We start from the raw sequence: 15,998 nt of genomic DNA, 5'->3' as shown, positions 1-15,998 counted from the left end.
ATCCCCAAGTCCCCCTACGGAGGGAAATAACCAACTCCTGAAAGTTGTCCTCTGAACTCCACACATGCCACCACTCACACACATACATCATACATACACAGACCATAATAAACTTCTAAATATTTCCACTTAGTTGAAGATACAATTTCTCTTTTAATAAATATCTTTGTATTTTTCACTTCACTTTAAGAAAGCCAAGTCTCAAACATTTTTTTTTTTTTAAATAGGAAGAATGGAAAAGCAAAACCTCTCAAAGATTAGGGAGGAACATTAATGTATCTTGCCTAACATGTGTAGCAACAGCTACACCCAGTGGACAGAATTAGAGTGAAGCTTTCTTTCTAGTCATACCGTTGTAAATAAGGTAAATTCAGAAACAGCTAATTTGTTTTCCCAATTTGTTTCATCTAGGAAAAGGGCTACCCACCATCTACTTAAGAAAACACTCCTTGGGAACAGAAGTCTTAGGCCACAAGTCTCACACAGATAGCCACAACAATTTAGTGTGGAAAATAGCTAAAATAAAACTCTTGCTGGGCGTTGGTGGCGCACGCCTGTAATCCCAGCACTCAGGAGGCAGAGGCAGGTGGATCTCTGTGAGTTTGAGGCCAGCCTGGTCTACAAAAAACAAAACAAACAAACAAAAAACAAAACTCTCAAAGCAACGAGAGAATGTACAGATACTTTATTGCTCACCTCTCACACAAAACACACCTCCAGCCACTTTCTTTCACAGCTTGACAGTGTTTACGTGGACAAAACCCCAGCAGCAAGCATCACGTGGTTCCAATAAAGGATGTGGACAGCGGTTCAGCCAGGCTTTTGTCTTCTGCAGCAATAATAGAGGGCCTCCTGCACTGAGCAGGACTGGATCTGACTTTGTAGTGCACTTCCATCACAAAAAGGGTCCCCTGCCTAAAGCAAGGTTTGCTGGAGCCGGTGGCATTAACTCGTGCCTAAAACAGATGACTGCTTGCCATTCTTCTAGCACATTTCAAGTAAAAACAAGGTTGAAGGAGGAACTCTGTCTCCGATGGACAGACGCAGGTCCGTTTGAGTTGCTACACTTACTAAGTGCCTACAGATACTATAGTTCACAACTTAGTTCGCTTTTGTCGGCTTTCCAGATTTTGGCCGTGTTCGTGGTTTTTGGAGGAGCATATGGTACAGTATTCCACCAACAGAATAAGGCTACTGAATGTGCTATCTGCAAAAGAGCTCATGTAATAGAGACCAACCCAACAGCTCTGTCACGGTGATGGGACAAAACCTCTCTGAATAAAATGCCAATCATCAGGGGCAGAGCTATGCTTGGAGACCGGACATCAGAAGATAGTTTACGAAAAACACACATGGGTTGTTAATATGAGGAAGGTTTCCCAGCAGTAAATATAAAAAAATTCTAGGCAAATCCTCATTTTCAAAACTTGCATATTGAAAAGATGAAAACTTTTATTCAAGTAATTTCTTCAAAAAAAGCATGTATGTTCTAACTGGATTAGTCTACTGGTCAATTAAAGGCAAATTAAATTGCCTTCAAAATTTGTTTTCCATAGAAAGGAGAGATATGTTTCTTAAATAAACAGTGTTATGTAAAACTGTTTAATAATAAAAAGAGAGAATTGAATGAAGACCGACAAATGGTGGTCCCAAGCAGGAGTATGCCTGCCACCCGTGGTCTCACATTCATTCAAAAGAGATGTCAGATTCAGAATTCTGAAACTAAGTTCCTATTACTTGAGCTCCAGCAAAACAGAAGTCTCGGTAGCCTCAACTGGTGTAATGTCTTCCTTGTCCAAATCCAGAATGACTATACTGATAGCCTCCATGTTGGAAGTGCTGTTCAAACTGGCCCCCTTGGTGATAAGTCTGGCTTCCTCTTCCTCCCCAGCCTCCTCCCTGGCCTCCACGCCCACCTCGGCCTCCTCTACCACCTCTTCCCCCACGACCACTGCCTCGATCCCCATGGTGCCCAGCATCTTGGTATCTGTTGTCTTGCTGGTATCCGCCGCCCTGGTACCCACTTCCTGTATAGGAAGATGCCTGGAAACCACCATAGCCACCACCTTGATAGCCACCGCTGTGGCCACCATGGTAGCCACCGGGCTGGAAAGCTGCATCTCGATAACCACCATCCTGGTAGCTACCTCCACCTCCACTCCCTCCATCTGTCCAGCCTCCTTGGTGTTTACTTCCTCTTCCTCCCCCTCGGCCGCCATGGTCATAGCCACCGCGTCCACCTCGCCCTCCTTGTTCATGACCTCCTCGTCCTCCGTATGAGGAATGTTCATAACCACCTCTCCCTCCTCCTCGGCCTCCGGCTTGCTGCTGCGGGCCATCTTGTCTCTTCTGCCACGGCGGCATCTCTGGGGGCGGAGGCTCAATCTCATTGGGTCGGCCACCTCTGTCAGGCACCCTGCCCATCAGGACCTAGGGAGTAAGAAGGGCATTGTAGACAGCTCATGACAGACAGACAGATGTGAAAGAAAATCCGAAGTGTTCTGCTCACCTTATTGATGGCACAGGCAGTCTTTTCTCTTATGGACCCGCTGCTTGTCCTTAAAATCTTTGACAAGTCTTGTCTGGCGGCCAAAAGGTGAGCAACGGAAATGTCACCTTTAGGAGACAAGACTGACCGCTTTGGCTGGTAAACCTTGGCTAATTTCTCTGTCTGGCTCTGTGGGAACAAAAGCGTTCAAAGACAGCGTTAATGCTGAGAACAGCATGGGTGGGGAACACTACATCTACAGACGTTCAAGGTCAGGACTTGGCTGGGTTCCGAAAGGCACTGGGAAGGCTTTAAACTCGGCGCTGGTTCCGCACGTAAGAATTAGAGTTGTTGGCAGCGCTGAGGCTCCCGTGGACACCTCCCTCTCTCGGGGTTAGGACGCGCCCCCAGACAGTGACCTCGCATACCTTGGCTCTGTCGGACCAGCCAAAGGACTGTACGGTGACATCCAAGCGTTTGATTAGCAGCTTCCTGCGGACTTCATACTCATTGCCTATGGCTTGGTTAATGGCTTCTATCTTCTCCTGAAGCGAAGTGGAAGGAACCAGTTAGAACTGACCCACGAGCTTGATCTCCATGCCCTGTTCCTAAGCAGCTTGCTGCTTTCCCGGGCGACTGACTCCCCAGCACTGGGCACACGCAGTCCTTCCCACTGGCCAATGTAGAACAGTTGATGAAGTGACAGGGCAGGAAAGTTAGTCTCAAAACAATAAGAGATGGAAAGCCCAAAACTTTCATTAAGCTGTCCCATAATTCACTGGGTGAAGCTGGTTCAGCTCAGTCAGGTTTGGTTGGGCTCCATCTGGCAATTAGAAAAATGCTTCGTTCATACCAAACTTCCATTTATTTACTAAGTGCATGAAATATTTACAAATTATGAGGTAAGGGCTTTGAATCATACACAAATAAAATTTTTTTCCACAGTGGAGGTTCCCCGAAATGATTTTAAGGCTGTCCATATGGCCAACCGCAAATCAGAGTATCATTAAGTCAGGTGCCATCACAGTACTTGGGAGGCTGAGGCAAGGCAACCGCCCCAAGTGTGAGGCCCGACAGTTCCTTAGGAAGTTGACTCAGGATGGCAACTCACCCAGTGGGCTGGTCCCATCGACTTCTTCAACAACGGCTTTCCCACATGATTAGGTGGAACTTTTGCTAATGTTTCCTTTAACTGACACAAAAATAGATGAATGAATAAAAAAAAAAAAATTCAAGTAACATATATCTTGCTCACTTTCCCAATTCCCACCGTATCTTGCCATCAAAAGAAGACTCCTGACAGAGGCAAAGGTGGAGGCAGTTTTGAAACGTAAATGCAAAGACCCATGAGGTGAGACACTGGCTTGTCTCACTCCTCCGTGACTAGAGAAACATGGAGCCTTCACTGGACCTAGAACTGTGCCTGACACAGTGGAGCACCGAATGAGCATTGGCTGAATGGGGGAATGAACACACAAGATACGGACTAGGGGTACACTGTTGTGCCCCACAGCATTCGCCCCATGGTGAGACAGGAAGTGACTTCATACAACAAGTACTATTTTCTTTTACTCATCCATTTTAACATGAAAATTGCTTGTTCCTAATCGTTTACATATATACATATATAAAAATCGGTATTATGTTGATAATGTGTGGCATAAAAATGATTCTACTTTCACACATTAAGTTCATAGCCAGCAAATCGAGTCTGCTAGTTGGAATATATAGACTCAAAGCAACTGGATTAGAAAACAGAACATATTAATGTCCTGTCTGTCTAGTCAGTGGGGGAAGCACAGTAATAAAAGATTAAAAACTGGAAAAATCGCCTCAAAGTTCAATCATTTTAGTAAGGTCTTAAGAATCTTAATTATTTCTACATTATAGCTAGCTTACTTCAGTTTTTAAATGAAAGTATTGTTTTGTTTTGTTTTAAAAGAAACATGTCAATGTCTAAAAAATAACAAAAGCAAAAAGCCCACTAAAATATTAATTTCTCTTTAAGATATCTAGGACTTAAAACCCAAAACTCATTTATTAACATTCCTTATTAATACGTACATTAGGTTCCCATTAAGAGAAATAAACTTAATGCTTCATTTCAAACAAATGTAGGACTATGCCTTTAATACGCTACAATCGGTACTAAAGGTCTTACTTTTTTCTCAATCCCGCTGAAGAATTGGAACATAGTTATATTGGCTGGAGGTTTGGACATTCCTAGAGCAATACATATGCCTTTCAACTCTCGAAAGACCTCACTACCGCCTCCTTCTTGAGCTTTTTTTGGAGGAGCATTCACACAGAGCATTCTGGCAGCTTCTAGTTCTGAGATGAGGTATGCTGAAGTAAACAAAATAAGATTTCAAAATAAGATACTACAGTTAATAGCCATAAGTCTGGAGTTACAACTCTATAGACCTAAGGATACGTAACTTTTAAAGCTGCAAGAATGGACAGAACAAGAAATGTAAACCACTTTTACCTGCTAATGACATAACATATACACTGCTTATGTGACTCAGGCATTTATGCACTGTTTACAGGTTAATTAAAATTAGGCAATACTTTGAAACCAGAGACCAAGGTTGATCACACCTAAACATCTGGATTCTTGAATTCAACCATGCTACCTCTAGAACAGGGGTTGGCGTCTGTTAAAAATCTTGCACAAGGTGACAGACATTTTCAATGATTCTTCACTTTGAGTCACTTCTAAGCACAATAACAACACCGCCCTGCCCACTCTAGTAATTAGCTTGTCTGGAACTGATATGAAACGTTTGTGAGGAGCCACTGGTCTGCCTAAAGGTCCTCTCACTCTCCAATAGCCTTATGTTACTCTGGGGGTGCTCCTTCATCTTTATCCTTCCCATCTGCCCTTTCTCTCCACATTTCTCACCTTTCCCCCCACAAAACAATGAAACTTCCAAATCACTTCTGCTTTTCAGTATTTTGTCATATGTGTGTCTATGCGTGTGCACGCCACAGCACATGTATGGAGTTCACAGGACGATTTGCAGGGGTTAGTTCTCTTAACTGTGTGGGTCAGGCTTTGAGCTCTGGTGGTCTCGGTGGGAAGAGTCTCTACTCTGGGAGCCGTCCCTTCGGGCTCTCAAGTCACTTTTTGTCAGTATTTCCTCTGTGTTGAGTGTCCCCTTGTGAGTTGTTTTAGCCTAGTATAATGAGGACCACATTCTCAGGTAATTCAGCAGAAGGCCTAACTAAACACTGAATAACAACATTCCTGTATCTGTCCCAAAGACACTTCCATCTAAATCATAGGATTTCTGATATTCAGCAAAGTCAGCTTGGACTCTTTTGAAAGGTGTTTTCTAGGTCATTCGATCCTGTCAGAAACACTGAAGTATGATCAGCTTGAATACCTCCCTTGCCATCCCCAGGACAATAGGCTGAAGCCAAGGGGGGATCATGATTTTGTTAAGAAGCCACCAATTCCTGTTCTAAAGTAGCAAACGCAGCTAGTTTCTGCTGAGGCCATTCCATGTGGCTTTCATAAATCTTGGTAGGTTCCATGTAGCAAGCTGTACTTGGGCATTAAGACAATGAGAACAGTAAACCTTGGTGGTTATGAAAATAACTGATGCTATTGTAAACAGGTTTGGCCAGGGGCCTGTCCCACTTGCTCCCTCGAACATCAATGATTGCTTTTCTGCCACTAAGATCCCATAGTCTGCTTAGCCAGGACTGTTTACTTTAAGGAGGTTTGCCAACCCTTGTTCTAGAAGATCATATATGATTTAATAATACACTGGTTGTTTAAATCTGGGGTGAGCTAGTTCAGCTACCCATGAACTTAACTAAAACCATCAATCAACCAACTTTAAAGCACTTGTTCAAAGCACCAGAATGGCATTGGAGACAAAAAAAAAAAAGAAAACCCAAACCAACGGTGATGTCTCCTGACAATCTAGTTAAGAATCAAAATACCTCCCCCTTCATCTATTAGGAACTCAGGCCTGACTTAACTTACACAGGAGTCTCAACTGAAAACCATAAAAGGCCAATAAAGAGCCCCGAGTCCCTCCACTCACACTATTCTATTCTGCTAGTTCAAAGAAGGTCCCTTTATCTTTCTCTTAAAGGAGAACATGCTAAGCAGTCAGATTAGTGAGGCGAGGAGCTGGAAGAAGGAAATCCTAGCATCAAGATGCGGCAACAGTGACACTTGGCAAGATGAGAAGTAATTACAGAGTGAGCAGCGATGAGCATGTGTATGAAATGCCACAATGAAAGGGAATGCTGAGCAAGGCAGGCTGCGGTGACAAGGAGAAAGAAAGGGGACCAGGTGAGCACTTGGGAAGGACGTAAAAAGCAAGTAACCTTAGCTGCTTCAGTTATTTACGGGAGCACATGGGTGCATAGTCTTGATGTGCTCCTCAGGTATCAGCCCATCAAAGCAAAGTTTGTAATTATGACCCTGATTCTAAAACAGCTAGTGCAGTCTGCTTGTGAAGTGGCAAGGGGGTAAAGGGACTTTACAAAGGTTTACAGTCAGTGTGGTTTTCTGAAGCCTCAGGAGAAGGCTGAACGCTGAGTCTGCGGAAGACTCAGCCATCCAGGGTCACTGCTGAGCAGTGCGAATGCACAGTGGTTAGTTTCCTCTGTAGATAAGGTAAGTAAGGGGCAAGCACCACTGGTCAGGATAAGCCACACCACAGATTAGAATCAGCTGGACCGCTGCTGCTGTTGGGTCAGTCACAACCTGAAGAAGACTGAATGAATGGATAAAAGCTAGACAGAAACATCAGTGCCCAAAGCAAGTCCGGACCCTGCGTGCATATATTCCCAGCAACAAACACTGGACAATGTTAAGTAACTGCAGAAATGTTTAGTTCCTAGGCATAATAGCTGCAACACATTTTTCTCCCCTAAAACAAAAATAAAATAAATAAAAAACATAAACCTTCAAAAGTGGGGTTCTAGTATTTTTCAGACACCACAGTACAGCTACAGAAACAAAGAAACTCCCTGGACTACTCTTGTTATGGGGCACTCAGTTAAGCACAGCCGAATGTAGCTGAATTCCAGAATGCCCCCCAGCATCTGAGTTAAGATCACTGCTTGGGCTTATTAGAAGTTTATACAAGGCAATACAATTTATGAGTCTACTGGCTGTATTTCAGTAAAAGAGAGAGTTATTGGTATCTTTTTAAAAGACATGGAAGGAAAGAACTTCTCATTAAAAAAAAAAAAAAAAAATGATTCCCCAGAATGACCAGTAAGTAGAGTAACCATTCAAGTGCTGATCCTGTCTGCTTAGAAACCAAACCAAACCCCATTTACCAATCCAGAAAATCAGCAGTAAATGAAAACACTTTTACATTATCATCATATACACACTGCTTCTCCCCTCTACGGTCTTGCCCATCTATTTAAGTGTGTGCTTTTAGTCTAGAAAAGGCTTACGGTGACATGCTGGCATGGCACTCCAGCCCCTCTACTGGTCACATCAGGAGAGGCACTTCCGCTGTGGGGACACCAAAGCGGAGGCCAGGAAAGAGCAACAGTTAGCAAAACAGAGCGCCACAGGTGTGCATGCATCCACCAGCTTCTAGTTGCAAATGCAGTGAAGTCTTCTTTTAAAACCAACAGGATCTGAGCTCAAGTCACAATGAAGCCAACTATAACACCAACAATGCACAAGTCACTCAAGGAAGACAGAGCAGAGCTACACTCTAGTAACCATGAACTTACTGAGCAGGAGGAGGCAGTTCTTCTGAACAAGAAGGCGCTTGGTTACATCCCCAGATGTCAGAGAAGGATACGGGCAGCTCATCTCCCCAAGCAGCCCACTCACCTCAAGCTGGAATTCTTCAGCTTCACTTGGACCTTGGAGTAAAATAATTTCGACAGCGTCAGTCACAGGGTGGAAGTCTCACTGGGCTTTTCCTGCCCCAGCTCTTCCCGATTCTTCCTTGCTCACACCACCGCAGAACCCTATCATTGTGTGCAATGGGCCAGCTCCTTACTTGACCATTAAAAATTATTAAGTGTTGTGTGTGTGTGATGTCTGTGGGGAGCACACAGGTGCAGAGGTCCGAAAGACTCTATGGAGTCAGGTCTCTCCTTCCGCCTTTATTGTGGGTGGCAGGGACCAAACTCAGGTCACCAGGCTTGCATGCAACTGCTTTCCCTGCTGAGCCACACTTCATCAACCCTACCTGGGAGTTTTTAACGGCACCTACCTTGTACCTCATCCAGTTTTTTCTGCCTGCTTCTAAAGATGCTTCCCAACTGTTCAAGCGTGCCTTTCCCAGTACATCCAATCACAACCATCTAAGCACCACTTCCACAAAGACCCGCTCTCCTGGGCCACACCTCTCTTCTTTAATGTCCTAGGGAAGCCTGTCTCAATTCTACTTTGGGGCCTTTACTTGAAGTGTGAATGACAGACAGGGTGGCTACACTCTTTACTAGCAAGCCTTTCCCGTCCATCACAGCCCAGCGGGCGGGCTTCTCCTCCACAAAGCCTCCCCTAGACACTCCTCCCCAGGGAACCATCAGGCAAGATTTAATCACTGCAGCAAACACCAGTTGTCTCTCACTTGTATCCAACACTCCCAGTTAACTGAAACTGGAAGGCAGCAAACTTGGTGACTGACAGCTCTGTAATTCTAAGAATGTGCAAAAGGAAGTGTGAGGGTTAGTGGGTAAGTCAAAGGGGGGTGTCGTCTCCACTGTTTTGATGTTCCTCTACTCAGCATCACAGATGGATAAAAATTAGCAAGTCTTGGGAGTCATTTTTAAGACCCAAGTCCATTTTCTGACATGCTTATGTCAACCCTAAGGTGGAAGAGAGGAGAGTACACAGTGTTTCATCAGATGTGATCAAACCATCCCAGAGTTCCACAGGCTCTTTTACAGACAGCTGCGGAGGGGAGGTGAGGAAGCGTATGCGAAGGGTGCCTGCCCTCCCTCTACACAAGCTGAGTAACCACACTGCCTTATCTGTTTATGTGCTGACTTCTCCATGACCCCAGTTAAGAACAGGATCCTATCCAGTATTTTCAACCGTTTCTACAATGTCCGATATAGTCAGTGACCAAGTGATTAAAGACACTGGTTCTTCAACCTTCTCCTGGATTGTATCCTGGTTATGTGACCCCAGGCAATGTATTTAACTTTTAGGGGCTTTTGTCACTCAATGTGTAAGATTAATAAAATCTAACTCACAGAACTGCCCTGAAGTCTAAATGAGTTAACCTGTGCATACTGCTTTGAATAAAGGAATAAATACAATGTCTGCTATCACTATTATGACAGTAGACCTTATTAATTGAATTGGTAAGATGTGGGCTAGGACGTGGCCCAGTGGTCCAGTTCTGATCTGATGAGGTACTGGGTTAAACCCCCAACATACATACACACATACTCTCTCCTAACCCTTGCTAGAATTAGATACAACCAACCTGCACATACTAAATATACTAACAAGCTAGGTGCGTAATCCCAGCACTTAGGAGGCTGATGTAAAATTTCCTCAAACCACTCTGAGCTATGAGAGGCAAGTCTGAGTCTCAGCAAGACCCTGTGTCTCCAAAGTACCAAGAAACAAAGCACACACAAGCAAGCAAGAGTGAGCTCTTCAAAATGGGATTATGTGGAGAGATACTGTCCCAAGGGTACGCTAACAGGCAGACATTCTTGTTCACTATCCATTAGAGCTTTACCTATGACAGGAGGGAGCAGAAGGTATAGTGTCAGGTTCCAAGCTCTGAATTCAGAGTCAACAGACAGTGGTAAATGTCGAGAAAACTGGCAAATGTAAGCGTGTACTCTACATGGTTCTGGAATCTGGCAGATCTAAAAGAAGAACATCAAATTCTACCAGCCACCAATCCAGGATCTCACAATTCACGTTTCACAAGATACAGACAATGTAGCTCATGCCTATAATCCCAGCACTCAGCAGGTTGAGGCAGAAAGATCATGAGAAAGGCCAATCTGTGATACATAGTGAGTCCTGTTGAAAAGGGAAACAAATATGGAAAGCACATATAGTTCATATTCGTCCTCTATTTCCTCTGTTTCGGTAAAAGGATCTTCTCAGCCTCTGCATATATTTTATCCAGTGGCCTTAGTTAGAGTTACTTTATTCTTGAAAACAACACCAAAAAGCAATGTGTGTGTTTGTGTGCGCACGCGCGCGCGCATGCACACGCTGGGGAACCCAGGGCCTTGACGTGTTTCTTTATGGCTACAAAACATTGGACATTTTAGCTTCAATATCGATAATGAAGTTCAGAATGCCCCGATTTAATGTTTTAAAAAGTGAAGCTTTACTTACTGTTAGTTGCTTGCACATTTTCTTCTAGTTTACAGAGTACTCTTAATTCTGACACCAGCCAAGCACAGAGTTTGGTAAACTCGGGAGAAGCGGCTCCAGCAGAGACTGCCTGTGACAGTGCGCCATCATCCAACAACGGGCCCTTGTAACTGTGGAGAAGAAACTGCATGGTAGAAGGAAGCAAGACGCGGTGCGTAGCAGGTAAAATTTGTTTTCTTTTATGTAAAGAAGCAATAATCTATTAAAGTATGAATACCAACCTTTAAACTTGCACATATGACATACATACATGTGTGTGTGTGTGTGTGTGCTGTAATATATCATTAGAAAAATAAAGTCAAGGAAAAAATGGTTGAGTGGTTAAGAGCATCGGCTGCTCTTCCAGAGGACCCGGGTTCAATTCCTAGCACCCACATGGCAGCTTACAACTGAAACTGCAGTTCCAGGGGATCCCATCCTTCCTTTGGCCTCTATAGGCACAAGGCATACATGTGGTACACCGATACACACGCAGGCAAAGTCATACCATACACATAAAAAATTTTTTAAATTTTTAAATAGAGAAAAAGAAGTCAAGCTGGGTACAGTGGAACATGTCTGTAACCTCAGCACTAAGAAACAGAGAAGGACCTTCGCCTGGAGGACATAGTAAGATCTACATAGTGAGATCTTTTTCAAAAAACAAAAACAAAAACAAAAACAAAACAAAACAAATCAAAAAAACAACAAGAAGCCAATCCAGGGAGCAGCCCAAATGGCGACTGCACTTCAAGCCTTCAAACACGTGAGGGCTGGGGATGCAGCTCAGTTGGGAGACAGCTTGCCTAGCACACCTGAACCCTGGTTTAGATCCCAATACTTTATAAGTTGGGCATGGTAGCATATGCTTGTAATCTTAGCATTAGAGGTAGAGGCATCAGGATCAAAAGTTCAACATCATTCCTAACTATGCACCCAGTTCAAAGCTAGCCAAAGATACAGGAGACAGTGTCCTCTTCAAACAAACAAAATAACCCTCTACATGGAAACCCCACAATTATCTGTAGATATTTAATGAACATAACGAAGTATTAGTAGATAATGTCAACTTCTACACAATCACTACAAGCTCTTCTGCAGGGTCTGCTTTCTTTTTCTTTTTTTTGTTTTTTTGGCACAGGGTTTCTCTGTGAAACAGTCCTGGCTGTACTGGATCTCGCTCTGTAGACAAGCCTGGGCTTGAACTCACAGAGATCCACCGGCCTCTGCCTCCTGAGTGCTGGGATTAAAGGTGTGCGCCACCACTGCCCTGAGTGGGAGGGGTTTACTTTTGTACCGTAACTGGAGTAAGCATTAAACTCAAGTTAAGTAGTAAGTACTCATACAACAATCATGTCAGAAGCAAAACTTACTTTCTCTAGAGATTTTTTTTCAAAAATCAATTAGATTTTATTTTTGGTGATTTGCTTTAGGAACCTTTCCAAGGAATCACTTACTTAATAAATATGTTGATTTTTTATTTTATTATTAAAGACAGGGTCTCATGCTGCCCAGGCATGAGAATTTAAGAGTAATCAGGACTGGGTGCTGTGGCACATACATGTAATACCAACTACTTAGGAAACTGAAGGAGGGAAGTCAAGAGTTCGAGGCCAACCCAGGTAACTTAGCAAGATCTGAATCAATCAGTCAATCAAGTAATCTTAAGTTATATAATGTTAGGCAGGTGAGATGACTTGGTGGGTCTAGGCACTTGCCACCAAGGCTTGATGACCTGAGTTGATTTCTGGAGAGAACCAAGTGCAAACTTGCCTCTGACTTCCACAAGAACACCATGCAAATGCACACTAATAAGTAAATGTAATTTTTTTTTTTTTTTTTTTTTTTTTTTTTAAAGACAAGGTCTCTCTATATAGTCCTATCTATCCGGGCACTTGCTATGTAGACCAGGCTGGTCTCGTACTCACAGGGATCTGCCCACCTCTTCCTTGCAGGGATTAAAGATGTGTACTTACCGCTGGGCTGTGGTGGCGAACGCCTTTAATCCCAGCACTCGGGAGGCAGAGGTAGGCGGATCTTTGTGAGTTCAAGGCCAGCCTGGTCTACCAAGCAAGATCCAGGGAAGGCGCAAAGCTACACAGAGAAACCCTGTCTCGAAAAACCAAAAAAAAAAAAAAATGTGTACTACCACTCCCAGTGTAAAAAGAAAAAAAGAAATTAACAGTTTAAGATTATATTCTTTTAAGTAAAATACTGAATAAAAATACTGTTATCAAAGACACATTAAGTAGGCTTAACATGGTATTTAGAGATACGGGTATGGTAGAGGAACTACATGTTGAGATTCCTTTAAAATATGCTTATGTATGAATTGGATTAGAATAAAATCTTCCATACACATAAAAGAAATTATACACCATTCTGCAACCAGTATTAAAAGGAGTCAGGGAGCTGAAGGGATGGTTCAATAATTAAGAGTACTTGCTGCTCTTTTTTTTTTCCTCAAGGCATGGTTGCTCTGTGTATCTTTGGCTGTCCTGGAACTCACAGAGATCCACCTGCCTCTGCCTCCTGAGTGCTGGGATTAAAGGCGTGAGACATCACACCTGGCTGGCTCTTGCTGCTCTTACAGAGGGCTTGGGCTCAGTTCCCAGCACCCACATTGGACAGCTAACAAAAGCATATAATCCAGTTCTACGGGATCTGGCTTCTGCTTCTGCCCTCCTTAGGTATCAGGTATGTACATCGCATAAATTGACATGCATATATATGTATGTATGTATATATGTATGTATACATACACACACACACACAAATGCAACATGTCTTAATAAATAAATAATAGTAGAGACACTTAAAAACCCAGGTCTAGAAATTTCTCGTGTTCCACATTCACTCAACAGTAACTACTCAATTCCTACTGTGTGCCACGTTAGAGATAAAAGATAATATTCAACTGTAATTTTGAGTGACTTCTTTAAAAATACATATCAATCAACTAAGGGAGTTAATATTTGAACACAACCAAACTAAATTACATTTTTTTTAAACTTTCAGAAAAACCCCATGGTTTATATTACAATTGGCCTCAACTATTTATTTGAGGGCAACTGTTGCAAGAATGATTAGTTAGAGCAAGCCAGACAAGAAAACACCATTAGGAACAGGAGACAGTTTCATCCACGGCTGCTGGTCAACTGACCTTTACCCACCCAGGAGGTACCTCTCTTCTTGATCCACTCCTTCAACACTACCCTTAAGTGTCAATCATTTCTAGAACACCATTTACTTACCAAGAGAAAAGAGCCTCCTCAGAGCTGTAATGTGAACCTCCCTTCCACATGAACTTATACCCCAGGGAAGCCCCACACTGGCACACAGCAATTGTCCCTCGAAAAGCGTTTACAGAGCCAGAAAAATACCCTTAGATGCCTATTTAAAAGCACCCATTTTGCAGAATATGACTTACTCATGGCCCAATGCAGGACTAAGTTGCCTAATGTCTGCGTCATTTACAGAGCGGGTTTTAAAGACATGATAATGGTGACTTCACTTTAACAAGAAAGGTAACTATGCTCTCTTTTTGAACAGTACCTAGTATTAGCACACCAAGTTATTACATGGGTTGACTTTAAGATACCTCCAGGTGTCCTTCCCTGAAAAAAAGGTTTCTCTTAAGAATTTCCATGCCACTGAAAAGCCTAAGATTAAGCTTTGATTAAAAAAAATTTTTTTTTTAATTAAAAACACAACTATTAGCAGGGTATGGGGGCTCACACCTTTAATCCTAGCTCTCAGGTGACAGAGGCAGGTGGATCCTTGTGAGCCAGATCAAGGTTAAAAGCGCAACCCTGTCTCAAAAAACAAACAAAAACAAAACAAACAACCCCCCCCCCCCAAAAAAAACCAACTGGCTAAATCTGTACTGATTCCCCGCCCCCCGAAGTAGTTACCCCCAGGCAAATACTTAATCACACGGTTTTTTTTTTTTCTTTTTCTTTCTTGAATCACTTTCAAAAAGCAAGAAATTCTAGGTTCTCAAATTTGAGTACCTTGATCTGGGTGACCCAAAGACATAAGCCTCATTTCCAAACTTCTAAACACTGAGGGCTTTTATGACTGGGTAATTATCAGAGGTGAGACAGGTTGGAAAATAAGAATGTTGATTCTTGGTGGGTGAAGACGGCCCTGGAATGCTGGAGTTTCTGAAGCAGGCTGTGCTGGGGGTCAGGAGTCACACTGTCTGTGATTCCCAAGGCAGGTGGTGAAAGGTTAGGTGCACAGCTGGGCAGGCTGACGGGACTGCTGCATCGCCCAGGCGTGCGCCTTTAGGGTGCATGCAGCAGAGATGACTGAGCAAACATTTTTTTCTTTTTTTTTGGAGAGAAGTAGGGTGGGGGTAGACGCTCAAGACGGGAGTAGGAAATCTTGGGGGAAGACAAACAGGAAAGCCGAGACAACTTTGGCAAACCAAAAAAGTAGGGGGGAGGGGGGGGGGGGGGAGGACGGGGAGGCAAGAAGAGGAGCTGGCTCGGGGAGTGGGGGTGGTGAGAACCGGAGCCCAGACAATGACACGCATGACGGACACACGCTGCGGGGAGCCGGGCTGCAGGGAGCACCGGGGAGGACGTGGGGCGACCGAGCCCAGCCGGCAGGGCAGGCGTGGACGTGGCACCGGGGTCCCAGGGCCAGCGGGAAGCTCCAGCGGGAGTCGGGGTGCGGCGTGGAGAGGCAGGTGGCTCCGCCCGGGGCGCCCAAGGAGTTGCCGGGGCTCCAGCGGAGGGAACTTGGAGAAACTCATGCCCCCGCGCTCTTACCCTAGATCTTCCAACGACTCCAAGATGTCAGTCTCCATGAGGTCACACTCCATGCTACTGTGGTATTCAAATTTCCGAGTCGTCAGGCTGCCCTCTCGCCGGCAACGCGTACACTCGCGCATGCGCCCCTCCCCCGGAACTTCCAAGTCGACAGCTGGCGCCTCAGTCGCCGCACTGCGCATGGTCCGAGCCTGCGCGAGCCGCTTGGGCCCGCCCCCGCCCCCCCCCCCGGCCCCGCCTCACCCGCGGAAAGTGGCTGGGCGAGCGCGTGCGCGCTGTGGAACCGCGAAGCCGACTGCCTGAAGAAGGGCAGGAAGACGGGCGGCGTGGCAGCTGGGCTCCCGGACCCAGCCACGGGGCGCGGAGCTCTTGGAATGCGCATGTGCAGCCTTGGGCGAGG

The 15,998-nt window shown here is 44.5% G+C and overlaps 1 protein-coding gene across 1 annotated transcript; it reads right to left on the bottom strand.

Annotated features, from left to right (window-relative positions):
* Window positions 1–670: 670 nt before the first annotated feature.
* Fam98a (family with sequence similarity 98 member A) lies at window positions 671–15,798 on the bottom strand. The gene is made up of 8 exons (XM_036171192.1): window positions 15,599–15,798; window positions 10,803–10,951; window positions 8,210–8,344; window positions 4,650–4,834; window positions 3,600–3,680; window positions 2,917–3,033; window positions 2,510–2,677; window positions 671–2,430 (listed from the first exon to the last, which is right to left on the bottom strand). The coding sequence occupies exons 1-8, from the start codon at window positions 15,778–15,780 to the stop codon at window positions 1,771–1,773; spliced, it is 1,677 nt and encodes a 558-aa protein (XP_036027085.1). The 5' UTR covers window positions 15,781–15,798; the 3' UTR covers window positions 671–1,770.
* Window positions 15,799–15,998: the final 200 nt, after the last annotated feature.

The sequence above is a fragment of the Onychomys torridus genome, chromosome 21 (assembly GCF_903995425.1).
Source record: "Onychomys torridus chromosome 21, mOncTor1.1, whole genome shotgun sequence".
NCBI lineage: Eukaryota > Metazoa > Chordata > Mammalia > Rodentia > Cricetidae > Onychomys > Onychomys torridus.
This window is presented reverse-complemented; position numbering and strand designations above follow the sequence as displayed.

Bases quoted from the DNA above. Each gene is read 5' to 3' on its own strand.
- Fam98a (XM_036171192.1), bottom strand. From the start codon at position 15,780: ATGCGCAGTGCGGCGACTGAGGCGCCAGCTGTCGACTTGGAAGTTCCG. The intron at 4,835-8,209 runs GTAAGTTCATGG...TGTTTACTTCAG, and splicing joins GAACTGCCTCCTCCTGCTCA to CATACCTCATCTCAGAACTA. The intron at 2,431-2,509 runs GTGAGCAGAACA...CTTACTCCCTAG, and splicing joins CTGCCTGTGCCATCAATAAG to GTCCTGATGGGCAGGGTGCC.